Source organism: Podarcis vaucheri (genome assembly GCF_965113315.1).
Source record: "Podarcis vaucheri genome assembly, chromosome: W".
Lineage (NCBI taxonomy): Eukaryota > Metazoa > Chordata > Lepidosauria > Squamata > Lacertidae > Podarcis > Podarcis vaucheri.
In genome coordinates this window covers 18,951,378-18,979,072 of record NC_138757.1, presented here as the reverse complement: position 1 = coordinate 18,979,072, position 27,695 = coordinate 18,951,378, and the positions used below count along the sequence as shown (strand labels likewise).

The 27,695-nt window shown below is 47.8% G+C and overlaps 1 protein-coding gene and 1 long non-coding RNA gene across 2 annotated transcripts in view; one reads left to right on the top strand and one right to left on the bottom strand.

Moving 5' to 3' along the window:
- Positions 1-27,695, top strand: part of LOC309523338 — an 892,159-nt gene that overhangs the window by 146,514 nt on the left and 717,950 nt on the right. The gene's annotated exons all lie outside the window — the stretch shown is intronic.
- Positions 1,856-27,695, bottom strand: part of LOC309523311 (uncharacterized protein) — a 299,624-nt gene continuing 273,784 nt past the window's right edge. The window contains exon 2 of the mRNA XM_082207112.1: positions 1,856-3,013. Within this exon, the coding sequence (XP_082063238.1) occupies positions 1,928-2,962 (1,035 nt within the window). The 5' untranslated portion in view covers positions 2,963-3,013 and the 3' untranslated portion in view covers positions 1,856-1,927. The remainder of the gene's footprint in view (positions 3,014-27,695) is intronic.

Here is a 27,695-nt window from a genome sequence, read left to right as displayed (position 1 = left end):
TTCTTATCTGTTTTAATTATCCATCCATTATCCGTGTTTAATCTTGTATTTTATTCAGATGTTTTATCCTATGCTTGTTTCTTTGTCCTTATTTGCTCCAACATTTATCAGTTAAAAAAAAAATATCCTAACTGCTATTTTATTTATATGTTGCTGGCTTGTTTTTGTTTTTTTATCCTGGTCTGTGACCGTAATAAAGTTCAATTCAATTCATACATAGAATGAAAGGGTTTAAGCTCAGTGAGAAAGAGGAGGATTGGTTTGAGAGGATATTATTATTATTATTATTATTATTATTATTATTATTATTATTTATTTATTTATTATTTATACCCCGCCCATCTGGCTGAGTTTCCCCAGCCACTCTGGGCGGCTCCCAATCAGTGTTAAAAACAGTACAGCATTACATATTAAAAACTTCCCTGAACAGGGATGCCTTAAGATGTCTTCTGAATGTCAGGTAATTATTTATCTCTTTGACATCTGATGGGAGGGCGTTCCACAGGGCAGGCGCCACTACCGAGAAGGCCCTCTGTCTGATTCCCTGTAGCCTCACTTCTCGCAATGAGGGAACCGCCAGAAGGCCCTCGGCGCTGGATCTCAGTGTCCGGGCTGAACGATGGGGGTGGAGATGCTCCTTCAGGTATACAGGACCGAGGCCGTTTAGGGCTTTAAAGGTCAGCACCAACACTTTGAATCGTGCTCGGAAACGTACTGGGAGCCAATGCAGATCTCTCAGAACCGGTGTTATGTGGTCCCGGCGGCCACTCCCAGTCACCAGTCTAGCTGCCGCATTCTGGATTAATTGCAGTTTCCGGGTCACCTTCAAAGGTAGCCCCATGTAGAGCGCATTGCAGTAGTCCAAGCATGAGATAACTAGAGCATGCACCACTCTGGCGAGACAGTTCGCGGGCAGGTAGGGTCTTAGCCTGCGTACCAGGTGGAGCTGGTAGACAGCTGCCCTGGACACAGAGTTAACCTGCGCCTCCATGGACAGCTGTGAGTCCAAAATGACTCCCAGGCTGCGCACCTGGTCCTTCAGGGGCACAGTTACCGCATTCAAGACCAGGGAATCCCCCACACCAACCCGCTCCCTGTCCCCCAAAAACAGTACTTCTGTCTTGTCAGGATTCAACCTCAATCTGTTAGCCGCCATCCATCCTCCAACCGCCTCCAGGCACTCACACAGGACCTTCACTGCCTTCACTGGTTCTGATTTAAAGGAGAGGTAGAGCTGGGTGTCATCTGCATACTGATGAACACCCAGTCCAAACCCCCTGATGATCTCTCCCAGCGGCTTCATATAGATGTTAAAAAGCATGGGGGAGAGGACAGAACCCTGAGGCACCCCACAAGTGAGAGCCCAGGGGTCTGAACACTCATCCCCCACCAACACTTTCTGGACACGGCCCAGGAGGAAGGAGCGGAACCACTGTATGACAGTGCCCCCAGCTCCCAGCCCCTCTAGACGGTCCAGAAGGATGTTATGGTCGATGGTGTCAAAGGCCGCTGAGAGATCCAGCAGAACTAGGAAACAGCTCTCACCTTTGTCCCTAGCCCGCCGGAGATCATCAACCAGCGCGACCAAGGCAGTTTCAGTCCCATGGTGAGGCCTGAATCCCGATTGGAAGGGATCCAAATGGTCCGTTTCCTCCAGGCGTGCTTGGAGTTGTTCAGCAACCACCCGCTCAATCACCTTGCCCAAGAATGGCAGATTTGAGACTGGGCGATAGTTGGCCATACTGGCCGGGTCTAAAGATGTTTTTTTAAGAAGCGGTTTAATGACCGCCTCTTTCAGCGGGTTTGGGAAGGCTCCCTCATGGAGGCAAGCATTCACCACCCCACAAAGCCCATCGCCCAGTCCTTCCCGGCTAGCTTTTATAAGCCAGGATGGGCAAGGATCAAGGAGACAAGTGGTTGGTTTCACTCATCCAAGCAGCCTGTCCACATCCTCGGAGGTAACAGATTGGAATTGATCCCATGTAACAGGACCAGACAGAACTCTAGCACTCTCCCCCCCTGGCCCTGCTCCCACGGTGGAGTCTACCTCCTTCTGAATCTGAGCGATTTTATCTGCAAAAAACTTTGCAAAAGCATTGCAGGAGATCTTGGGGTCCCTACCAGGCCCCGGTGGTACAGGTGGTTCCGATAGATTGCGAACCACCTGAAAAAGTCTCCTGCTGCTTTTTTCTGCAGATGCAATGGAGGCGGCGAAGAAGGCCCTCTTCGCCGTCGCCATTGCCACTTGGTAGGCTCGACGTTGAGCTCTAGCCCGTGTCCGGTCTGATTCAGAATGAGTTTTCTGCCACCGGCGCTCTAGCCGTCTCAACAATTGTTTCATCACCCTCAGCTCCGGGGAAAACCACGGGGCTGTCCAGGCTCCATGCAATCGGAGAGGGCGCTTCGGAGCCAGACAGTCAATATCCCTGGTTAACTCCGCATTCCAGCGTGCCACCAGGGAATCAGCTGAAAGGCCATCAACTTGGGATAAAGCATCCCCTACCACTCTCTGGAAGCCAATTGGATCCATTAAGTAGCGGGGGCGGACCATCCAAATCGGTCCCACCTCCCTGCAGAGGGGAAGGGTTGCGGAGAAGTCCAGTTGCACCAGGAAGTGATCTGACCATGGCACTTCTTTTGTTTCGCTTTTAGTTAGTGTCAGATCACCAACATCCATAGAGGTGAACACCAAGTCTAAGGCATGTCCACGGCTATGAGTTGGGCCAAACTTATTCAGGGACAGCCCCATGGAGGCCATGCTTTCCATGAAGTCCCGAGCGGCCCCTTGTAAGATTGTGTTGGCATGGATGTTAAAATCCCCCAGGACAACCAAGCTAGGTGTCTCCAGGAGCATATCCGCCACGACCTGAAGCAGCTCGGGCAGGGAATCCTTGGTGCAGCGGGGAGGTCGGTACACCAAAAGGAATCCTGTACTGCCACTATTGCCCAACTTCCAGAACATGCACTCAGAAAACTGGGTCTTCCCAATAGGACGCCTGGTGCAGACTAATGACTTCCTAAAAATCACTGCAACCCCCCCTCCCCTCCCACATGACCTGGGTTGCTGTGCGTAAGAGAAACCTGGTGGGCAAGCAGCGGCAAGGACAGGCCCATCTGCTTCATCCAACCAGGTCTCTGTCACACATGCCAGGTCAAATCCTCCATCCACAATCAGGTCGTGGATGGCAGTGGTTTTATTCATCATTGACCTGGCATTGCACAGCAACACTTTCAGGTCATGTGGGTTTCCCTTGCTGATTACTGTATCCTTCCGGTCAGGACCAGACCTGGAGGCAGGGATAGTCCTCAGACAACGACTAAACCTGCCTCCTCGGTAATGACATGGTCATATTGAATTATTTGGGTAGGTTTGAACAATTTGGGGCAATTAAAATGTTTAAAGTTAAATAAACCTTGTGGAGGGAGGAGTGTTAAGGTATATAGACGTGTACATATGGTTGATTTGAACATGTTATTATTCAATATTATTGAGTATGTATATTATTGAATAAGTATATTGCCATACTCAAATACCATACAGTGGTACCTATGGTTACGTACTTAATTCGTTCCGGAGGTCCGTTCTTAACCTGAAACTGTTCTTAACCTGAAGCACCACTTTAGTTAATGGGGCCTCCCGCTGCTGCACGATTTCTGTTCTCATCCTGAAGCAAAGTTCTTAACCCGAGGTACTATTTCTGGGTTAGAGGAGTCTGTAACCTGAAGCGTATGTAACCTGAAGCGTATGTAACCCGAGGTACCACATTATTGAATATGTATACCCAATGTATCAGCCACCTTGGGGGTTTCACTGTTTGTGTTTTGGTTGTTGGTAAAAAATAAAATTAATTTTTTTAAAAAAAAAACTTCAATCCTAAAAAGCTCAACAACTTACTTTGGTTGGCCCTTTGGCCAGCCCTCATGGCCCTTCACTTAATCAAATCTGTCTCTCTTTGAAAAAAGTTTGGACACCACTGCCCTAAATAGTGCTCGGCATTATTTCGTTAATTTAATATTCTTTTAATATTGTTTTAAAGCAATCTACTTTACATTGTTGTTTAGTCATCTTAGTCGTGTCCAACCCTTTGTGACCCCATGAACCAGAGCATGCCTTGGAAACTCTCACTTTTCTTCTCAAAGCTTCTCCTTTTTTTATGTCCATGGAGTTTTCTTGGCAAAATACTGGAGTGGTTTGCCAGTTCCTTCTCCAGGTGGATCACATTTAGTCTATGACCTGTCCGTCTTGGGTGGCCCTGCATGCCATAACTCATAGCTTATTGGAGTTATTCAAGCCCCTTCGCCACAACAAAGCAGTGATCCATGAAGGGGTTACTTTACATTTTGCTGCTGTTGTTTAGTGGTTTCCGACTCTTCGTGACCCCATGGACCAGAGCACGCCAGGCACTCCTGTCTTCCACTGCCTCCCGCAGTTTGGTCAAACTCATGTTGGTAGCTTTGAGAACACTGTCCAACCATCTCGTCCTCTGTCATACTGAAGGAATGGGTTTCTGTGTAGTCAGTTTGAAAGGGACCCAAAACCCCCCTTTTCTTCTTTCTCCAAGGGAACATTTCTAAAATGCATTAACTTGAGCTGTTGAGCAAAATGCATAACAAGAACACAGCTGTATAAACAAAGCTCTCTCCTTTATCAGTCACGGCAATGGATGACCTTGGCTGTTCCAGTGGAGTAGGGATGACATGTCTGGGTCTTATCTTACCACACTCTGACGCACAGACCTAGTCCGGGAACAGTGCCAGAGTGTGTTCTTGGAGTTGGTGACCTCTTGCTCCAAGATAAGAGTATAGGAACAGGAATATCTTTTTATGGTCAGAAGTACAGGAAGGAAAACCCTTTTATGGTTAAGAGTACCGGAGCAGGAACATCTGTGATGTCAACCTGCGTGTACAAGCTGAGGTGCCTGGATTCCTGGGGAAGGGGGGAAGAGGGTGCCTGGAGGATATATATACTGCATGAAATCTCTCATTTGCGTGGCAAGTCCCCTCCCCCATGTGAAATGAAGACACCGGACACATTATTTAAGGTTAATGGGCATAAAAAGGCCACAACTTTATTGATTACAGGAATTAATGATAAAAAATATTTAATTTAAAAAAAAAGGAATTGGAAGGTATTGGCCTTAGGCATTGGCTCCTATCGACTACCCGGCATGGAGACTGGGTGTTGGATTACATGCCCCCTCGGGAGAGGCTGGCCCCTCTCCAGGCTCCAGGGGCTTGTCTCTGGTGACCTACTCTGGCTGGCATCTCGGCAGTCCAGAGGGGTCTTGATAGGCAACATCCCCCAGCGTGGAAGATGCACACCCCCTTCTCCCCTTGCATACCAGCAGGAGAAAGAAGATAGTCAGAAAGTCTTTTACATTTCTACGGTTTATTTCTGACTTTACATCTGTACAAAAACATGTCTGTTCAGTTCAGTCTCCTCCAAGCAACTGACTAAGACTTCCTTCACATACGCAACAGGAAGGTCTCATATTACACACAGAACAAATCCCTGTGAACTGCCTGGTACATTCTTTCCCAGGACTAGCCACATCATGTGATGTAAACATCAAGCTGCTTGTTTGCAGCTGTGTTGTACTCATATCCCAACATACTCCCCCATATGATTCAACGTTAGCTGCGAACAAAGCTTGATCCAGAGAAGAAAACAAACAGTTGTTATACACGTAACAATCCCCTGTTGTTTCAGTTCCACCTATGGAACTACCCGCCACTGGTTTCACCAGTGTAACTCTCTGGTTGTCTGTTTTCCAAGGAATGAGTGCTTCTACATTGCCTTGGCTAGGGAAGGTAGTGTTACGCTTTGCAACTCCCAGTTGTGTCTTTGTCTCTGACTTAGACACACCTTTAACTTGGTTTGAGTTGTTAACAATAGTAACACATGCAACAGCTGAGTTAGCAAACTCTTGAGAATACTTCTTGGGTGGTATGCCCTTTGTTACTCTCTCAGACCTGCGAATGAGGTGCAGATCTTCCTTGCTGACTGGTTCATCCTCTGGACCTTTTGGAGAACCACTCCCAACAGTAAACAGTGGTTCAGTCAATTCTAGTTCAGCCTCAACCTGTGGAGGACTAGACATTGTGTGTGAACCCCTCTCAATGACTGTGTCAGCAGAACTCTCTGAGCTCTCTGTGTCACTCTCAGTATCAGAATACTCATCTGCATTGTCATCAGTGGGAAATGTGTGGAGAACCTCTCTCTCCTGTCTCAGAGTGCTCTCTAGAAACTTTGTGAGAATCACCTGACCAGATTCAGACAAAATTACTCTGTAGAGACCCTTTTCATAACCCACAAAAATGCCTTTGGCATTTCTGACCCCTTGTGGAGTTTCTGTATGGACGTGAGATCCAAAAACCTTAAAATGTGTTGCAGAAGGTTTCCCGTGGAAGAGCTTCTCAAAAGGAGAACTTTCCATACCTTTTGGAACTTTTCTCACCCAAGTGTAACAAAAAGACGATAAAGATTCAGCCCAGAACTCATGTGGCAAATGTGAACTCAGCAATTGTGCTTTCATGCCATTCTGCAACTCTTTGTTCACCTTAACACACACACTCTTGTTCCATGAAGCTTCTGAGACAGCAACTTTATGCTCTGTCCCTCGTTTCTCCAGGAAATCCTGAAAATCCTGTGAAAGAAAAATTGGCTTTTCATCTGTGAAAAGATAATCAATATTAGCATCATGAACAGTCTTAACCTTATCACAAAACTCTCTAAACCTTGCTAAGGTTTCTTTTGGTGATTGCAATACATATAGCCATACATATTGAGAATAGTGATCAACAAACACAAGATAGTATTTTGCATTGCCTCTAGATGGTGCTAGAGGACCAATTACATCAGCATACACTCGCTGAAAAACACTGTTAATCTTTGTTGCCTTTCTTCCCGTGGCTTCTTTCGATACACCTGCAAGAGAAAGCATTTTAGATTCACATGCAGTGCACATTTTGTAATCATTCTCATCAAAAGTCAATAGATACAGTCCATCTTTCTCTCTGGCAGAAAGGTACAGTTCTCCGTCTTTAAAGATTTTACAACTCTGCTTATCATAGGACAACACCAGTCCTTTCTTTGTCATCTGAGAAACACTCAGCAAATTGAACTTTAAGTCCGGAACATAATAAACATTACTTATAGTCAAGTTCAGACTCTCCAGATAAACAGTTCCAATTCCGGTAGCTTCCATCTCCTGACCGTTGGCTTGTTTCACAGTGAAGCATTGCTTCTGAAACGTAGAAAACAATTCCCGGCGTGACGTGAGGTGCTCGGTTGCTCCAGCATCGATAATAAACGTGTTTTCTACTGATGATGTGGCTTTTGGCGACATCAAAGCCTTTGCTGGTCTTGCCTGCGACTTGGCACGACCCTTGCCTGAAGCCTCAGGCTTTGCAGAGCCCCCTTTGGCTCCTTTCTGTTGACATGGCTTTTTACAGTTCCTCTGAATATGCCCAAGCTGGCCACAATTGTAACAACGAACAACGTTCAAAGCTACAGCCTGCTCCTCTGTAGCAATAACAGTGGGGGTGCTTGTTTGCAGCTGCGTTGTACTCATATCCCAACACCGGGAAGGGTTATCCACCAGCTGTGGGAGTCCTGTTGAAGCACGCCAACTAGGATCCCACGGGTGTCACCGCTCGGGGCGTGCCAGAGGCCCTCACCTCCCTAGGTTTCGGACAAGGCAACGCCCTCCCAGAGTCCTTTACCGGACTACCCTTTCTCATTGGGTGAAGGTGATGGCGCTTCCTCCCCCCTCTCATTTGCATAACAATTACCCCTGCCAATGCCTAACCGCCAATCGAGCAAAGCTCGCTGCCAATACCTTCAAACCTGTAACCAACTCCTAATCCCTGCTATGATGTCCCCCAACCAAATGTCATTTCCAGCATCAGACAGATGCACGCCATCAGATTTGTAGAGGGCCTCGCTGCTGTACTGGATGCCGGGGTGGCCTATGACCCCCCCCCCCCGAGCTGCCACTCAACGTGCCACAGCCCGCTCCAAAACTTTTCTTGCTCTATTGATTGCAACTAGGCTCAATCTATCCCTCCACGTCCTCCTTTCAAGCAGCGAGGACCACAAGATGGCAATGTTTGGATAAACCGCCATCAAAGCAGCAAAATCATCGAAGATGTTCCATCTCAAGTCTATAGCTTTGCGGTATGCTAGGTCGTTCTCACCCAACTGGATAACCAAGGCATCAGGTGGGCCCTCAGAGGCGGCCTTCGCCATCACGGCTGGCTTGAATTCGTTCCAGCGCATCCCTCTTCGCGCAATCCATGCCACCTCAACCTTTGAAGGTAAGTTCAAGTTTTGCCCCAAACCGGTGCTCATGGCTTGATTCGTGGCCCACCAACCAAATGCGCACCCTCATGTAATCTGGAAAGAAAATGGACAGAAAAACCCAGGTCAGGAAGCCAGCAGCTAGTCATAGATTCTTTCTAACATAAGCTTTATACGCATTAGATTTCCACCGCCCCAAGTCCTTTATCCTCTCGGTTGAGAGTCCGAGGTGTACTGCTGTGGTAGCGGCTCCAATCCGAAAGGAGTGAGCTGCAAATTCAGCTGCAGGCAGCCTGCATGCTGCCAAAGCCATGCGCATCATGCGAGTAAACTGGTGCCTGGCCAAGAGCGATCCATCCACGTGAATTAAGAAAGGGCCGGGGCTGTTGGGTATTAGATAGAGGAAACGCCTCGTATCCCTAACCGGGCATGGTCTGCTCCCATGTGCCGCTGGTAAGCGAAGGAGGGCCCCCTTACCCCACTGGTCCATCTTAGAGCTACGTACTTGCACAATTAGGTCGGTACTGGACAGGGTCAGGTCACTTAAGAGGATGCCCCTCTGGCAGTGGGCCACCCCACCCTTGCATACTACCTCCCCTATGCAGAGGGCACCAAAGAAGGCTATGGAGTAAGCGGCTGAGAATAGGCGAGCTTCATATTTTGACCAGCATATTGCTCTTAATCTCTTATGTATCTGGGTCAGAATGTCGTAAGTTATGGGCCATCCTCTTGTCAGTGCTAGGAGGCTGGAGCCTGCGCCAGCCCTCTAAAGCTTTATGTACTACAAATTCAGCGCACAGATCAGTAGCGAAAAAGGCTTTACAAAAGTATGACATCCCCGTGGACTGAATGTTGAGAGTCTTTGGTGCCCTGCCCAGCTCCTTCAAGTGAGCTAAGTAGCGGAGGACCTCCCTCATTGAAGGAATGGAATCCTGCCTTGCGTTGGGTATACTGTTGCAAAACTTTAGGAAGTCGGCTCAAGCTTTCTTATAGGATCTCATTGTGGAAGGGGCAACTGCACCCAATACTCCCTTCATCACTTCTCGCTCCCAAAGCTCCAGAGATGCTCCGGGAAAGGCAGCGGTGACTGTTGAGCGTCCGGCGCTAATGAGCGGAAGCGCTCCATCTGAAAACGAGACAGAGCATCCGTGATGTCATTATTAACACCAGGTACGAATTTGGCTGAAAAATATATATTCTGCTCAAGGCACAAGAGGACGAAGGACCGTAACAAGTTTCCCACCCTGTTGGAACGCGCAGACTGTCTAGAAAGAACCGCTACTACTGCCTGATTATCTGTGTTGAAACAAACCTTATGATTGCGGAAGTCTCCTGCCCATAAATGTACGGCCACTACAATAGGGAAAAATTCCAAGAATGTAAGGTCCCGAGTAATGGGCTTGCCCAGCAAGTCTGCATGCCCCCTTTGAGCGCACCACTGTCCCCTGAAATAAACCCCAAATCCCAGAGAACCTGCCGCGTCTGATTGGACTTGCAAGTCAGCATTGAGTGCCATGGTATCTTGCCATAAGGATATGCCGTTATACCTGTCGAGGAATCGTAGCCAGACTTCCAGATCAGACTTAACTTCTTTGGAGAGGCGCACCCTATGCTGGGGTGCCCTAAGACCCACTGACAATCTGGCCAGGCGGCCACAAAAGGGCCGTCCCGGCGTCACCACCCTACAAGCGAAATTTAGGTGACCCAACAATGATTGAATTTGCCTAAGGGTAACCTTCTTTAGGGGCAGGAGCTGCTGTATCAATGCCTTAAGGGCGACCAGTTTTTCCTTGGGCAGCCTAGAAGTTTGGGCAACGGTGTCCAACTCAATGCCCAGATAGACTAGAGACGTGGCAGGACCCTCCGTTTTGTCGGCAGCCAGTGGTACTCCGAGCTCCCCCGCTAGGGTAGTGAATGCCTCCAAGAGGGCAGAGCACCGTTGTCTATTATCTGCGACCAAAATAAAGTCGTCCAGGTAAAGCCTCCCCTTAGGTTGTGGATCATGCAAAATTCCCCCGGAGCCTTTTTTGGTATGATGCCCAGGGGGGATAGGTGGAGCCCTTCCAGGGGGGGCTCGGAAAAGGGACCTGCGACCCTAACTGCATTAATTTCTTTCTGTATATTTTTTCTAACTATCTCAGGCCGTTCCCTAATGGATTTTTGATTTTGGGGGTCCCCGGTGTTGGGGGGAAATGCCACCGGGATTCTAAACCCCAAGGAGAACCCATCCCAAAGGTATTTTGCAGCTTTTTTATCTGGGTATTGGTCTAGTAGGGTTTTGAGGGGCTGGAGGCGGATGGGGGAGAAGGCAAGTCCGAGGGACATGTTACTGGCGGTTACTGGCTCCTTGGTGAGCGGATCCGGGGGCACCCCTGGCATTGTTGTTGAAGTACCCCCTGCCCCCCCCCGAAAGGGCTGCTGCCTGTTTTTAAAGCATGCAGAGGCAGGGTGGTTGCCCAGGCACCGCTCACATTCATGGAGATACTTACAGGTAGGCTGGGAACAGACACCCCTGTTGTACTCCCAGCACTGGCGGCGCTGTTTTGCTTCTGCCTTACCCGACTTCACTGCATCATGGTGCTTCTTTTCTATGTACGGGCCAATGTCCTCGCCCCAGTAATTTGGGTCCCTTAGGTCCCAACGGGTAGAGGGTAGTAGAGAAGCATTTCTACGAAAATTCTCATCATATGTTAATGCAGCAGTCTCACCAGCCAGCGTATGAGCCCGCCTCATGTAAGCCAGATAAGCAACCAGATCTTTTTTTTAAAAAAAATAATATTTATTACTTTTTCAACAATTTAAACACTACACAAAAAAGAACAATAAAAAAGAACAATACAATACACAAACACTACATAACACTAACACATTAAACTGACAAAACAAAACAAAAACAAAAACAATTTAAAACACATCAAACAATTTCAGTATCTTATCTTTCATTCACTTATTTCGACGACCTCCTCACACCTCCCTTTTTGTATTCCACTTCTGTTAATTGTTTCAGCAATTCCTTTCCATCTTCCTCTGTTTTCTATCCTATAATTATCTTAACACATTCTAACCTTATTTTTTCCTTTAATATTCTATTAATCTATTTATACTTAATTCCTTATAACATTTCTACTAAAGCCATATAACTTCATTCCAACATTCTTCTAACATTCATTAATTTTACAGTATTTCTATAAATAGTCTTTAAACTTTTTCCAGTCTTCTTCCACCGACTCTTCTCCCTGGTCTCGGATTTCTGCCAGTCATTTCCGCCAGTTCCATATAGTCCATTAACTTCATCTGCCACTCTTCCCGGGTGGGTAAATCTTGTGTCTTCCAATACTTCGCGATGAGTATTCTTGCTGCTGTTGTTGCATACGTAAAAAAAGTTCTATCCTTCTTTAACACCAATTGGCCGACCATGCCCAGGAGAAAGGCCTCTGGTTTCTTCAAAAGGGTATATTTAAATACCTTTTTCATTTTGTTATATATCATCTCCCAGAGTGTCTTAATCCTTGGGCATGTCCACCAAAGGTGAACTCTAATCCTCAGATTCGTCTGTTTTTCTTTAGGTTCAATCATAGCAAGCGTCAACTTATGTTCATCAAATTGCCTTTGTAGGGCTGGGACTCTCTCTCTCTCCAGTTGTGTTACTTTACATTCAGCAGCAACGGCTTTCTCCCTGGCTTCCTCCGCAGTTTGACGTATCAAAGTAGATTCCTGTATCAATTTCTGGGTGGTTTCTGTATTGGTATTATTTATACTTTCTGTATTTAAGTCGATTTTAGTAGTTGGAACATCCACTTTCACATTTATCGCATCTATTTTCTTGTTAAGCTGTTCCAGTGAATCATTTATCTTATATAATGCAGCCACTAAGGCCTCTTCTGTCGACATTCCTCTTGGTTTTGAGTGTACTGGTGCAAAGGCAGCAGCAGAAGAAGCAGGGGGGCCTGATGTTGAACCTCTCCTGGGTTGTTGCCAAGTCCTCCCAGACCCTAATGTTTTGTCAGCAGTTGACTGGTCTGTTTTTCCCTTTCCATTTGCCATAGCACTTAAAAGATTCAAGGTCAGTCCCAGAGTCTCACAGTTTTTTATCTTGCAGCCGGAAATTCCCCTAGCCCAGCTCTTGTAAAGCAACCAGTTTCAAAGGCTTCCACTAGGGGGAAACAGTTTCTATTTATAATAGTCAATAATGTCCTCTTTTAAACACAATTCAAACAATCCAAAGTTAGTTTCAATTTTCAGTTACTTTTACTCCTTTTTAAAAGCAGCCGGAGACAGTAGAAACAATGTATTTCTCTTATTTAGCTAGCTGTCAATGAACGTTCTAAACGCTGTCAATGAACATTCCAAAAGACGTCAGTCCTGCTAGCAGCCCGTTTCCAGGGTCAGAGCCACGGTATTTTAACTCTCTTCGCTCTCTCCCACAGGCATACTCAGTCCACAACTTCCCCCCCTCTTCTCCTGCCTCCAAGGGGGGGTTTAATGTTCTTTGCCGATGGAAATTTAGTCTTTTACAAAAGGCTTTCCAAGACTCCAGCTTGCAGCCTCATTGCCTCAGTCTATTTACAAAAGGGGAAGGCGGACTTCCTGTATTGAACCTCCCCGTTACGATACCAAATTAAACGTTTAAAATTCCAATTCTGCCGCTTCAGCTCTACTCACGGGTAATTACTTTAAAGTCAAATTGTCCACAGGAAAAGGTCAGCGCTCTCTGACAACAGCGATGCGGCTTCGCTCCATGGAAGAAGCAGACGATTCGAAGCACCGCGCCGCTCACCCCACGTCGCTCCAGACCCCCGAAACCGGGTTTCCCCGCGAGTAGGGGAGGCACAAAAGGTGTCCGCCAAAACCCACACTCACAGGCTTCTCCCGCCTGTGATTTTTTGCGGGTCTCCACCTTCGCCATGGCGGCCAGAGCCAGATTCCCATGGGGCAAATTCCTCCCGATCAGAGGAATTCCGCCATTGCCGGAGGCACCTCCCCGGAAGTCTCCAGATAAACAACCAAATCCATGGCCCGTTTAGGATAAGCCACGCAGACTACTCCCATAAAAACCTGGAACCCGTCTAACCAGTTGTCAAAGGTGCGCTCGGCCCTCGGCGTCCTGTATTTACGCTTACCAAAGGAGCGCCTCTTTTCCCCTTTCCCCTTTCCCCATTAATTTGGTAGGAGGTAGGAGGGTAAATATATTTACGTAGTCGCCATTGAGAATCTTATTCCTTTTTCTCTGTGACAAATGGTTACCTAAAATGAAATCCGTAGACAAGTTGGTGGAAATCTTAACATCTTCCACCAATGCCCCCTCCTTCCATTCCAATGTTCCATTAAAGGTCTTACGGTGTGAACTGGCTCTTCTTTCATGCGCCCATAAAGGAAGCCCATGACTATCCTCGCCATAACCCCAGTACCCCTCCAGAGGACCATCACTATCAGAATCGGAGGAGGACGTACCTGAGTCGTCTTCTGTATCAGACTGCTTACTTCTTCTTTGCCGAAGTGTGCTTCTTTTTGGATTTTATTTTGCCCCCTTGCACCTCACTGTTGGCCGGGTTCCCGCTGGTTGCCGGTGGGGCGGCTTGGGGTACCTGCTGCTCATCCTCTGAGCCGGAACCCAAGCCACCTTCAGTTGAACTGTGCTGAGGGGAATGCTGCTGAAAAACACTAGGGATGTCTAGGACCTGTGAAGTGGAATTGCTGGCGCCTTACCCTTATTGGCAACCTTTGCCTGAGCCTTACCCTTACTGGAACCTGAAGTGGGTTTCAAACTCAGTGATTGGGAGCGCCTGTGGGGGCATTCGGCAGAGGCACTTTCGAGTTGGGCATCGTCAGACGCAGAAGCTGATGTGCCAGCTTGCGCCTGGCAGGCAAGAGGGGTGTCGGGTATAACATCCTGCGATGCTTCCAGAGTTGGGAGTGCGACAACCCTCGGCCTACAGTGCCTATAGAAGGTTTCAAAAGCCGTGAAAAATTGAGCAAAAGCTTGCGGGTCACACGGCATGGCTGGCAATTGGGCGCCCCCGTTACCTGTGGAAGATGACTGCTGATCTCCACCGAAAGCCATCCTACTTACAAAAGACAAGAAAAGAAACCTTCAAAATAATCACCCAACAGCTAGTTCAGTATTGATCACACTGTCCCCCCATTTATTTATTTATTATTATAATTTTATTTTTTGTATTATTTATTTGTTTGTTTGTTTGTTTGTTTTATTTCACCCTAACATGGAGGAAAGAGGAAGGAAGGCAAGGCGTGCCTGCTAGTAGGTGTCACAGCAATATCGACACTGGATATAGAGGAGAACCGCAGAACTAGTTCAGTATTTCCTACACTGGCAGCCAGCCGCTAAAGAACCTGTCTATTTCAGATATTAGATATTATAGGTAAGAGTTATTTAAATGTATAAGGGGTATAGCAAGGTATAAAAGGTGAGCAATTAAAGGTAAGATTTTGTACCAAAGTATTGTTGAGGCATTATTAGTGAAGCTCACAAGGAAGGAAGAAGAGTTAACCACAGTAAACTGAAAATCGTGCAGAATTAGAGCAGGACTAATGCAGCCTCAATGCCTAAGCAGTGCGCCTTGGCTGCCTACCGACTCACAACTGACTCAGAGGTTCAGTGTGCCAAGCACCAGTGACCAAATAAATTGCCTTCAGATATAATTGAGATAAATTGCCCGTAGCGAAACCGCTGCCTGGGGAGAGCCAAACCCCCTAGTGACGCTGCAGTTGACTCCCACGAACGTTACTTTGTATGTCCCTTATAACTATGAAGAAGCGAGCCTCTTTGAGACCCCCACTATGGCGCGTAAGTTATTACTTCAATTAATCACTCCTGAGAAACAACCCTTAAGCTGAATTGTACAATGAGCAAGTAGAAACAGCACGGCTAGCAGGGATAGCCTATTTGCCCCCCCCCCCCAGAAAGGCTTTCAAAGGTCTGGTGAAGAGAAATTTCCCCAATTATCAAGCAGCAAGTAAACCGCACATATTTCCTCTAAACCAAGCCCGCTAGCGGAACGAGGAACCCTGTCTGCTGCCTGCAATGCACCTTTTGTCTTCCGATCAGCGCCTCACTGGGCAGAAAAGGGGGCCTCACCGAAACACTGTACCCTAGCTAGCGTGACTCCCGACACCTCGACTGGAGGGGGTTACGTAGCCCACTGAGTCGGGATTAAAATTGGCGATTTTTCAGGGGGGCACCAGGTGGCGCGTTGGAAGATGGCCGACAATAACATCTCTCTGACCCATACGAGGTAATTAAGGGGCTGCTATGGGAAGTATGCAGTCTTCCTACCCCCCCAGGAGACGGGGGGCTGCCTTGCCAGCGGTGTTCACAATGCACCCCATGATCCGAGAGATGGGGGTGCCGAACACTTGGCACGAGCCCTCGATGAAGTCAGATCTTCCTGACGCCGATTCCAATCAGTGTGTGCTGGTTAGCTTCAGCTCAGAATTATAATTGGAAACATACGATTGGAATGAAGCTGAAGCACATACATCAAGTAACGTTCGAGAGATAAGACTGCTAATTAATGGATCTCTGTGACCGGGAGTGACGGACGGATAAGTAAATCTTCTGATGAATCACCATTAAGAGACTGTATGTTTGGAATGAAGGGGGGTGGAGGAAAAAACTTTTTTTTCTTTGCACGATGTGATATTAATAACCCTTCACCCCAGATAGAAATAAGATCGTTGCGTTTTTACTAATCACAAGCAGGAATTCAAGAACTGTGTGGGATGGATTATAACAGGAGAGAGGATTGGTGAACGGTGAGAAAGAGGAAAAATTTTATGACGCAGTTAAAAAATGACATCTCACCAAGACAGGCTTGCCGGAGAAAGAAGGACAGGGGGAGGAGAATCAGGACCATTGGAAAGAGAAGGAATGTTGGAACGCAATCTTGGCCTGACAGAGCCTCCTGATTTATTTGGCAAGCCTGAGAAAAGTAAAGGACAGACCGAAGATTAATTTTTTTATGGAAGCGTTGAACAGAGGCTGTCCCTGAGCGATATGATCTTTGGAGAGTACAAAACCCACACAGAGGACGCCTGTTTTCAATCTGCTTGTGAAAATTATCAGAGATCGCAAAGAAAGGAATATACGATAACAACAAGAAGATGAAGAAAGTAATAAAGGACTATCTGGATTGAACTGGATAGAACTGTTTAATTAAAGCAGTAATATAAGTGATGTTTGGACTCGTTCTGAGTTTTGGGCTCGTTCGGACCTTGATGTATGGGTACCCCCAACAAAATTTAAAATTTGGCTGTATAATTTGGAACTAATGTGATTTGGATAATGTGATGTGATTGGCCTGTTAATAAAAATTATTAAAAAAAATTAATGGCGATTTTCCTCCCCCGCCCAGCAAGCGCCAAAGCAGAACCCCTTCTAAACTGTCAATTTTGAGCTAAATATTTGCCAGCCACCCATACCTTACTCAAGATGGCGGCCCGAGCTTCCCCCACGTGGGCTATAGAAAATGGCGCCGGACGCTTACCAGCCACACACCCTTATCGAAAATGTCCGCCCGCGCTTCCCCACGTGCTCCCACAACAAGAATGGCGCCGAGTGTTAACCAGCAGAGCGCACCTCAGTTAAGATGGCCACCGAAGCTTCGCCACGTGACACACACCCCCCGATGATACGGTTGCCGCGGAAACAGGGAGACGTGACCGAACTGAACAGGACAGCTCAAGCAGGATGCACAAACCAGAAAAGGGGAAAGCCTAAAGAAAGTAACCACAAAGCTCCAAACGCCTCTACAGGCTCTCCCCACCTGAGTGGTGAGTGGGGGGGGTGAGGTCGCGCACGCTTTTTACAGCAATCAGCAGAACCCTCGGCCAAAAGGAATTGAACAGATAGGGAAACCCACCCCACAACCAGGCACAACAATAGAAATCCTTACCAAACGTCTGCAGCCCCCAGATACGTTACCGGCCCCCGGTCCCTCGGGGAAGAAGTAGGGATACCGCTCTCAGAGCACGGTCTGGGGAGGAAGTAGGGACACTGATCTCCAAGCATAGTTAAGAATATTCTTTCCGCTCCGCAGCGCCCGACCTTAGGCGACTTTTCCTCTCTTAAATGTCCGGGAAGGGTCGGAAGGTAATCCTCCGCAACCGATGCACGACCTCCGGCACTCTACCGAGCGCGCGCACTTGCCCTTACTGCCGACAATCCAGCCAGAAGCGGTCAGTGATTTCAGCTCTTCTGAGACCTAAGTCCCGTAGTGATTTCAGCTCAAGCAGCTGGTCGGCAGAAAGAGGCAGGCGAAATGCGCTACGATCTGGAGCGAAGCAAAACCAGGGAGCTGGAATGGGGCAAAGAGGGCGGTCCCCGGGCGCGCCGGCCTTAAATGGGCTAGGCCACGCCTCCCCAGCCCGCCGATTGGCAGGCCGGGTCGTAGACACGCCCGGGCATTCCCTCGCTCTTGCAGGGGCTAAGAGCCAGCCCCCGCGAGTGTGGGAGGGGTGGGCCCGCAACCCCACCTCCTCTTCAGCCCGGAAGTGGCTTTCTTTGGACTTGCTGTGGACTGACCACGCAAGTGCCTTTCTGCTGCTCCGGAGAGCAGAAATAAAGAACTCTTTCTCTGAACCAACCCTCGGTGTCATTTGACTTCCTTCCTCCCGTCCGGAAGCAACGCAGAGCCCACCAATCGGTAAAGTCTAATACAGCTACATTACTTGGTGCGTTGGCCGGGAAATGCGTTCCCTGAGGACGAGGGACGAAGGACTGAGGCGTCACTGCAAAGCGAACAGCTCGGTTCGGCATTTGTGGCTCCAAACGCGCACCCTACCATTTCTAGGGGGAGCCCCCACCCCGTCCCTGAGTGGAGACGCTGCAGAGACAGGAGAAAGAGACAACGGCCGCATGGGACGGGTACTCAGGGGAAAGGTAAGCTCCACAGTTTGTTTTGTGGGAGTCAGGGGTCTGATCAGCCCCACACAGTAGGAGCAGTAGAGTGCCACCAGTTTGGTAAAAGGATTTTGGTAAAAGGGAATTTTGGGGATGGGGGAGGTGCATGTGGTTTCTATGTATGTGTATTTGTGTGTGTATGGGGACACTCCAGCGAATGTTTTGAGTGGATGAGACGTTAGGCCCTGCTCCCTGTGTGAGTGCTGGAGGACCCTGCTCTTGCCACTTACCATCTGGCCTGGGGTGGGGCCTGAAGCCTCAAAAGGACTGCTCTGCTGCCCAGGAGGACTCTCCTGTGTGAGTGCCCGAGGGCCCTGCTCTTGCCACTTACCATCTGGCCTGGGGCGGGGCCTGAAGCCTCAAAAGGACTGCTCTGCTGCCCAGGAGGACTCCCCTGTGTGAGTGCCTGAGGGCCCTGCTCTTGCTACTCACCACCTGGCCCAGGGCGGGGCCTGACAGGCCTCACAAGGACTGCTCCTGCCACTTACTATCTGGCCCAGGGTGGGGCCTCACAAAGACGGTTGTTGCCACTGCTGCTGCTACTGCCCAGGATAACCCGGAGGGGTGCAGAGTTCTTTTTAAAACGTTTTAAAATTTTCCTTTCCCTTTAGATTTTTTATATATAGGGGTGGGATGGATGTTTGGGTGGGCTTGGGAATTTGTTTGATTTTGATGGATTTGTAATTTTTGCAGTTTTTATTTGTATTGTTTTATTGTTTTCTGGGTTGTTTTTGTTTTTTGTTTTTATTGTTTTAAGGTTTTATTGTTTTAGGCTGCGAAAGAATAACATTAATTGCCATCAATGGAGGCTAATATGAGGCTTGGGATTGCTACCGTGGAGGGGCGAGGGAGGTATGGCGGTGGGGGCAGATGTTATAGGCGAAGGGGATCAAGATATGGATATGCTCGTACCCCTTCCAATCTGCGCCTCATCCCGAGGGACGAGGGCAGGGTAAGCAAGGAATACTCACCACCGTCACTGGTGCTGTGCAATGCCAGGTCTATAGGCAACAAAACCGCCATCCTGCGAGATTTCTTTACCTCGCAGGGGGTCGACCTGGCTTGTGTGATGGAGACCTGGGTGCGCGAAGGGGAAACAGTTACCTTACGAGAGATGGCGCCCCCGAGTTTCTCCGTCCTCCACCAGTCGCAGACTGTGGGCCGGGGGGGGGAGGAGTGGCATTATTAATCCGGGAAGATTGTCCTTTCAGGGCTCTACCATCGCCATCGATCCCCGGCATTGAATGTGTTGGCCTAGTGTGGGGCTCCGAGGAGAGCTTGGCTGTCTGGCTGGTGTACCGGCCACCTAGCACACCAGCAGCCACCCTGTCAGGCCTACTGGAGGCGGTGGCCGGCTGGGCCTTGGAGTTCCCTAACCTATTGGTATTGGGGGACTTCAACATCCATGCTGATGCCACTCCCTCCTCACAGGCTCTGGACCTGGTATCTTCCATGGTGACACTAGGGCTCTCCCAGTTTGTTTCAGGCCCCACACATCAAGCAGGCCACACGCTTGATTTGATCTTTGGCGTAGGTATAGATGTGATCATGTCTCCTTCGATGAAGGTGCCATGGTTTGATCACTACACTCTGAAAGCCAGGATTGACTTTCCACCCCCACCCTGTTTAGGTGGTTAGCCAATTTGGGCTCGCCTGCAGAGGCTGTTGGACCCTGATAGATTCCGTCAAGCCTTGCGGGACCTTGCTCCCCCTGGCGACTCATTGACTGAGCTTGTTGAGGGCTGGAATATCCAGCTCCTGGCAGCCATCGATGAGATCGCACCTAAGTGCCCTCTGCGACCCCGCAGAAACCGGGCTCCCTGGTTTACCGAGGAGCTCCGGAAAATGAAGCAGGACCTCAGACAGCTAGAGCGAATATGGCGGGGTGCCCGTGACGGAGCCTCAAGAACATCTTATAGGGCTTTTATGAAAACCTATGAGAAGGCAGTGAAGGCCGCTAAGAAGTCTGTCTTCTTGGCCTCCATTGCATCCGCTAGCTTTCGCCTGGCGCAATTATTTAGCATACTTAGGTCTTTAATGTCCCTTGAGGGACAGTCAAATTTAAACAACAATTTGACACACAGCTGTGAGGCATTTCATAGAATCATAGAGTTGGAAGAGACCACAAGGGCCATCGAGTCCAACCCCCTGCCAAGCAGGAAACACCATCAGAGCACTCCTGATTTGCGAGCTTTTTTGAGGCCTTTTTGAGGCTTTTTTGAGGAGAAGGTCCTGTTGCTCCGCCAACTGGAGGCCCCTCGACTGTCCTCAGGTCCAGTATTGGAGTATTGGACCATTTCGACCGGATATCCCCAGCCGATGTGGACAGACTCCTCCGAGCTGGAAAGCCCACCACCTGTCCTCTCGACCCGTGCCCGTCTTGGCTGATTAGAGTGTGTCCAGACGAGGTGCGGGCCCTCCTGGGGGATATCATCAATTTGTCCCTTGGCACGGGGACATTCCCAGGGGAACTGAAGGAGGCAGTGGTGCGCCCGCTCTTTTACCGCCCGGTTTCGAATCTTCCATTCCTGGGTAAGGTGATTGAGAGAGCGGTTGCTGAACAGCTTGGCAGGTTTCTGGATGAAACATCGGCTCTGGGTCCATTCCAGTCCAGTTTTCGCGCTGGTCATGGGACCGAGACGGCTCTGGTTGCCCTAACAGATGATCTTCGTAGACAGCTGGATCGAGGCGGGTCGGGGCTGCTGATTCTTCTAGATCTGTCAGCAGCTTTCGACATGGTTGATCACGAACTCCTGGACCACTGCCTTGCCGACGTGGGGATCCAGGGCACAGTCCTTCAATGGCTGCGCTCGTTTCTCTCTGGCCGGGGACAGAGGGTGGCGCTTGGGGGGGGGATTGTCATTACGCCACTCCTTGGTGTGTGGAGTGCCTCAGGGTGCAATACTCTCCCCGATGCTTTTCAACATCTCTATGCGCCCCCTCGCCCAGCTTGTCCGGAGTTTGGGGCTGGGTTGCCATCAGTATGCTGATGACACCCAACTCTATCTGTTGATGGATGGCCATCCTGACTTGGCCCCAGACACACTGACCAGATGTTTGGAAGCTGTGGCTGGATAGTTACGTGGGAGCTGGTTGAAGCTAAATCCTTCGAAGACAGAGGTCCTGTGGCTGGGACGGGACGATATGGGATTGGGGGGGCAACTCCCATCTCTTGCAGGGGTGCAATTAGTGCCAGCACCATCCGTTAAGAGTTTAGGTGTAATCTATGACACCTCCCTTTCCATGGAGGTCAGATTTCAGCTATAACAAAGGCAGCATTTTTTCATCTCCGCCAAGCTAAGCAGTTGGCTCCTTACCTCTCTCGCCCTGACCTAGCCACTGTGATCCACGCGACGGTCACCTCCAGACTGGATTATTGTAACTTGCTCTACGTGGGGCTGCCCTTGAGACTGACCCAGAAACTCCAGCGGGTGCAGAATGCTGCAGTGAGACACCTTACAGGGTCTTTGCTGCGAGATCACATTCCCCCGGTGCTATACCAGCTGCACTGGCTCCCGGTGGAGTACAGGATCAGGTTTAAGGTGCTGGTTTTAACCTTTAAAGCCCTATACGGCCTAGGACCCTCGTACCTATGGGACCGCCTCTCCTGGTATGTCCCACAGAGAAACTTACGGTCTTCAAATAAAAACATCTTGAAGGTCCCAGGCCACAGAGAGGTTAGGCTGGCCTCAACTAGAGCCAGGGCTTTTTCGGCTGTGGCTCCGATCTGGTGGAACACTCTGTCACAAGAGACTAGGGCCCTGCGGGACTTGACATCTTTCCGCAGGGCCTGCAAGACAGAGCTGTTCCACCAGGCCTTTGGCCAGGGCACAGCCTGACTCCCTCCCTCAGCAATCTTTGCAGCGCTCTGGCCCAATGGTTGCCAGTGGCTTGATTTGAATTAATTTTATAATGAATGATTTTAGAGTGCTGTGTTGTGTTGTACTTTTGTACTGTTTTATTGTTGTTAGCCGCCCTGATCCCGGCTTCGGCTGGGGAGGGTGGGATATAAATAAAATTTATTATTATTATTAGGGGCTCAGAGCCACTGACGAAGCGAGGTGTGGTCCTTGAAGTGCGGTTTCTAGCGACGCGAGTCCGTCTAGGCCACTAACAGGACGCGGAGAAAGGTGACTGAGTGAGAAATAATACTAGGTGGTCAGAGTGTCCCGGGTTATGGGTGAGAAGGCAGTAAATCGTCCCCCTTGCAGGGTGTGTGTGTTAAACACAGAAAATGGGGCCAGAGAACACTCAGGAAAATTACAAATTGCAAATATTGCATAGCATACCAACCCTCAGAGCAAGAGCAGGAGTACCTGGGTCATTTAAGCATATGACCTCTTTTTGTTATCATAGAGGTGGTTCTGTAGACCTGTGTTGTGTGCGTACCTCATGAGTCTTTTCAAGATTGCATCTCGCTAACTGTGATTGTATGATGAATCTGTTTCCAAAAGATCCCCGTGAAACGGAGGGGCATTATGTGCTTTAATTATAATTTGTACCTTTTAAAACTTAAAGGGGTGTGCAAGTTAGATTTATTATAAATCTCAACTCAGGATTAGCACACGATTTGATACCAAAATTGATTTTCGCACTACCTTTCTTCAAAAAAATTTTTGAAATGCGTATAATTTTTATTTGTAGAAGGGATGAACAATTGTGTCCCAAATGTTATGCAGAAGGTGCTGAAGTAGTCAGGGCTGGAGAAGGTAGAGGGAAGTAGAAAAGAAGGTGGGAGGTAGAGAGAGGAGAGAAGTGAGAATGTAGGAACAAAAGAAAAGTTGGGTAGTGGGTTGTAAAGATGGTTGAGTGTTTATGCTGATTAGTATTAATGAAATTAATATATTCAGATGCTATTATTGAGAGAGAGAAATTACAAAATATAGTAAAAGCTGAATTGCATTTACTAAAACAGCTTTTAAAGAATTAATCCACAGCTGTTGCAATGCTGAAAGGTGCAGTTGCCTTGATCTCTCACCACGAAACTTCGTACGTTTGCGTGGAAAGAGGCAAAATAGTGCCATTCTCCTGGTTTTATTTAAAAGTCCAGGAATAAAGAAAGTCCTTCTGAATTAAGAATATAATATATTATAGAGCAGCCCTCTTTTTTTGGCTGGCTGGACAGCTAACCATCCATAAATTAACGGCAAGAGTAGGGACCTGGAATGTTGTTTGTGCTTTTTAGTATGTCCCTCCCATGAAAGATACTCCTTGGACATCTATTAATTGAAAATTGAGATGGCTCTGAGTGTACATGCCAGGAGAGGTCTTAGGCAAAATAACTTTTATTTCCCTGTTCACATTAAGCTGTGGAAAGTGCTCAATGCTTTGAAATTTTTCTGTTCTGAGACACACATATACTCAGGGTAGACAAGCCTACTTCCAACGCAGACATCTTATATGAGAAAGGGAGATATTGAAGTTCTTTGTGTTGATGTAACCTCCAAAGTTGTCAAATGTGTTAATGTGACAGCAGAATCAAGATGTTGATAGACAAATACCTCAATGCTTATTGATACAGTTACCCAGTAGGCGATTCCTCTGAGTTTCTCTTGGGTGAAAGGCAATATTGAACAAAGTTCAATGTTACTGTCAAAATGCTTCTGCAAAATAATTTTCTTCAAATTACTTGAACACTGTCTGTATTCATGGATCAAGGTGGAAAATGGGTGTAGAAACGAACTAGCACTGTGGTCTTGAGTAAGTAGGTATGCAAGAATGTATGGGGAGGCCTGTAGTTCTTAATATTACATGGAATAGAACGGTCAAGATTTCTAGAAAAGTAGCAGTAGGGAAGGGAATCTTTTTGGTTCAAAGCTAAGAGTATGGTTCCTTTGAAGGAAAAGTGATTTTTAATGTTTGCACACAAATTGATGTATTAAGGTAAATGGAGAAAGTATGTACGACGAACTCATCACTGGTATGCTACTGAACCATGGTGAATAATTGGAAGAGGAAGAATTTTGTGTTCTGATTGTAATTGCATTTTCCCCAGAACTATTTCTATCTGAAGTATGTAAGGTATAAACAAACCTTTATATGAATGTATCAAAAGACTTTCAGGTTTCTATTTGAATTCAAGTTTGAATTATCTGGGGATTAATTTTGAAATTTCTGAGTAATATCTGCCAGCTGCTGACACCTGGTGGGGATTATATGCAACTCCAAGACATATGTTCTCTTGGAAAAATGTGCCTTTATTGTTTTTCCCTTCTCTGGCTGTTATTGGAGCAGTAAGCCTGCCAGCCCCAAAAGAAGAGGAGGGAGGAGTAATTTGGCCCCCTCCACGTACCAACTGCACCAGGGGGTGTTTGGTCATCAGCCGAGGGCGCTGACAGAGAGCAAAGAATCTTCTGCCACATCTTTACCAAAGCAGTCGGTTGGGCCCTAATGGTTCAGGAGTAGTCTGCGGCTAAACATTCAAAAAAGAGATCTAGTGGGTAGATCTTACCCAATATTTGTGTGTTTACAATGTCTACAGTTTCAAAATCAAAGCTTTAAAAATATACATGCAAAGACAATCTACCCTTAGGGTAGAGAGAAACATGATACGGGACTTGGGGCTGCCACGAAGTATTGGGCCTGAGTTGACGTCCACCTGCACCCAGCTGTGGTGCCAGGTGCAACTTATTGTATGTGCTGGCATCATTTTGCTGTGCAGTTCCTTGCTCCCAGTGCATATTGTATGAAAGATTGGGGACATGTGCAGGTGGACACCAGGCTACTGCTGCTGTGGATGCAGCCAAACTCCCCGTTGTTACTTTAACAGCTGTGTTAGAGAAGTCGAAATCCGGCTCTGACCGATTTCAGAGTTGAAATCTGTGCTCTTAAAATAATAATAGATGTTCTGCCCTGTTCCTAGTGCTCTAGGTCAGATATTTAGTTTCACATTATGAAAAGGAACAAGCAGGAAACTTTCCCCTAAAAACGGTGTCTTGGTACTGCTCTTTCTCAACCCCCCCCCCATCTGCTCTGCATATGCTTAAATTGGATAAATATGCAAAAGGTTGGTGTTAAAAGTTGAGTTGCACTCTGTCTCCTTCTGTGTGTCAATCAACTTTCAAGTGCAGCCCAACAAAACTCCCTTTCGCAGTGAATATTCTGACTTTACACTTGCTGTGATGACAACAATAGCTCAAACAAATACTTATGTGGTTTTAAGCTTCTGTTTGTGTAAATGATTTCAGATGCCAGTGCTACTTTATTTCAGGTACCTGTGCTACCTTGTTAACGTACCAGTGTGGTGTAGTGGTTAAGAGCGGTAGTCTCGTAATCTGGGGAACCGGGTTCGCGTCTCCGCTCCTCCACATGCAGCTGCTGGGTGACCTTGGGCCAGTCACACTTCTTTGAAGTCTCTCAGCCCCACTCACCTCACAGAGTGTTTGTTGTGGGGGAGGAAGGGAAAGGAGAATGTTACCCGCTTTGAGACTCCTTAAAGGGAGTGACAGGCGGGATATCAAATCCAAACTCTTCTTCATCTTTGTGTCAGTGTCCAAAAAAAATAGAAGAATAAAAGAGAGAGGAGGAGGAGGAAAATGATGTTGGGATTAAAGAATTTAGGAAGGACTTAGAAAAGGAGATGAAGTGGACAAAAGGGCAGTACAAAGGGGTATTTCAGTATATAAGACCATAGGCCCCAATCTGGGGGCCCCGCTCCGCCAGGTGTATGACCCCTTGGAGCCGCTCAACGCCAAGGGCAACTGGCCTCCACGCACCTTTACTGTGCGACATGTGCCGTTTACAAGCACGTATGTTTGCAGTTGGGATCCTCCTCCCGCTAAAATAATTAGACTATTTTAAGGTGTGTTTTAAAACTTATATGCCTACTTATGATGATGTAAGCCAACTTATGGATACAATACTCACCACTGAGGTTTGCCTCCCTGCATGCGAACAGTAGTGGCTGCTGCCACTCTGATTACAAAAGCTGACAAATTCACTTTTGGACAGGAAACCACGTGTGTCACTCCTCATGCTGTGCCAGCATTGTTGGACATGAAAGGAACTTATTTTTCTATCCCAAGCAAAGATGATGAAGTGCCAAGCACTGCTCATGCACCCGCGGCTGCAGCTTCGAGTTACTGAGGCTCTTAACCCGGTTACGCTAATACTTATGGGAAAAGATGGGCCTCCAACACATGACTGCATACAAGTAATGGATGAAGTATATTCCAGCAGGCCTGATTTGAAGGATGAAGCAAACCCCAGGCAGTATCAGATTGGACTGCTACGACTGATCGACACCAACCTCTTCGACTCAACATTTTTCGGCGCCCACCAGACGACCGCCCTACTGGTGCCACCCCCGGAAGCTGGCATCTCTACGCACGGCAGAAGAATCCAGCGTGGACTAGAAGAGGACCTTTCCTATCCTTTTCATTTCTTTCCCTTTGAATATATAGCTTTGTATATAGCTTTGTGGGAGGTAACCCAGGTAATAGGTCCCTCCACCTAAAAATGCCGCAGATAGGACTGCGGGTGACTATGGTATTGGCCAGGATGGTATTCTTCTTATTTCTGGCCATCACCGCGCTCACACCACTTAAGGTAACCCAGAGGCTAATGAGAGAATGGGGTGCCCGCAACAAGTACAATAAATGGCAGAAATGGTAGCCTATTCTGCAAACCGAACCAATTGCATGGTCTGCACTCTGGGACCTACAGATGCTTTGGGAGGAATACCCCTCCTCCCTGTGCCTTGGAATGAGTCCTCAGTTACGGCCCCGATTTTGGGTTCCACCGGATTTTGTGCCCCGTTAAATTTGACAGAAGGAGCCTGTTGCTTTAACATCTCTGACCATGGTGAAGCTATGCGACACCTGGCAGCAGAAATAGAAAAAGTAGCCCATGTTCCTGTCCCAACCTGGAACGGATGGGACATGTCTTGGTTGACTGAGTGGCTTCCGAACCTTGGGTGGCTTAGAGGACTTTTAATGATGTTAATAGGCCCCTTGCTAATCTTGCTTCTTTTCTGCTCCTGTATACCCTGCTTGATGCAATGCCTGCAAAATATGATGCGTAAAATGATGTCACGAATGATTCGGCCCCAGATTATAGTACTGACACGAGAATACCGGCCAGTACCTTGGGAGCAACGCAGAGCCCACCAATCAGTAAAGTCTAATAAGGCTACAGTACCCTTCTCCTTGTGCCCTCCATCTTTCCCAACATCAGGGTCTTTCCCAGGGAGTCTTCTCTTCTCATGAGGTGGCCATAGTATTGGAGCCTCAGCTTCAGGATCTGTCCTTCCAGTGAGCACACAGGGCTGATTTCCTTCAGAATGGATAGGTTTGATCTTCTTGCAGTCCATGGGACTCTCAAGAGTCTCCTCCAGCACCATAATTCAAAAGCATCAATTCTTCGGCGATCAACCTTCTTTATGGTCCAGCTCTCACTTCCATACATCACTACTGGGAAAACCATAGCTTTAACTATACGGACCTTTGTTGGCAAGGTGATCTCTCTGCTTTTTAA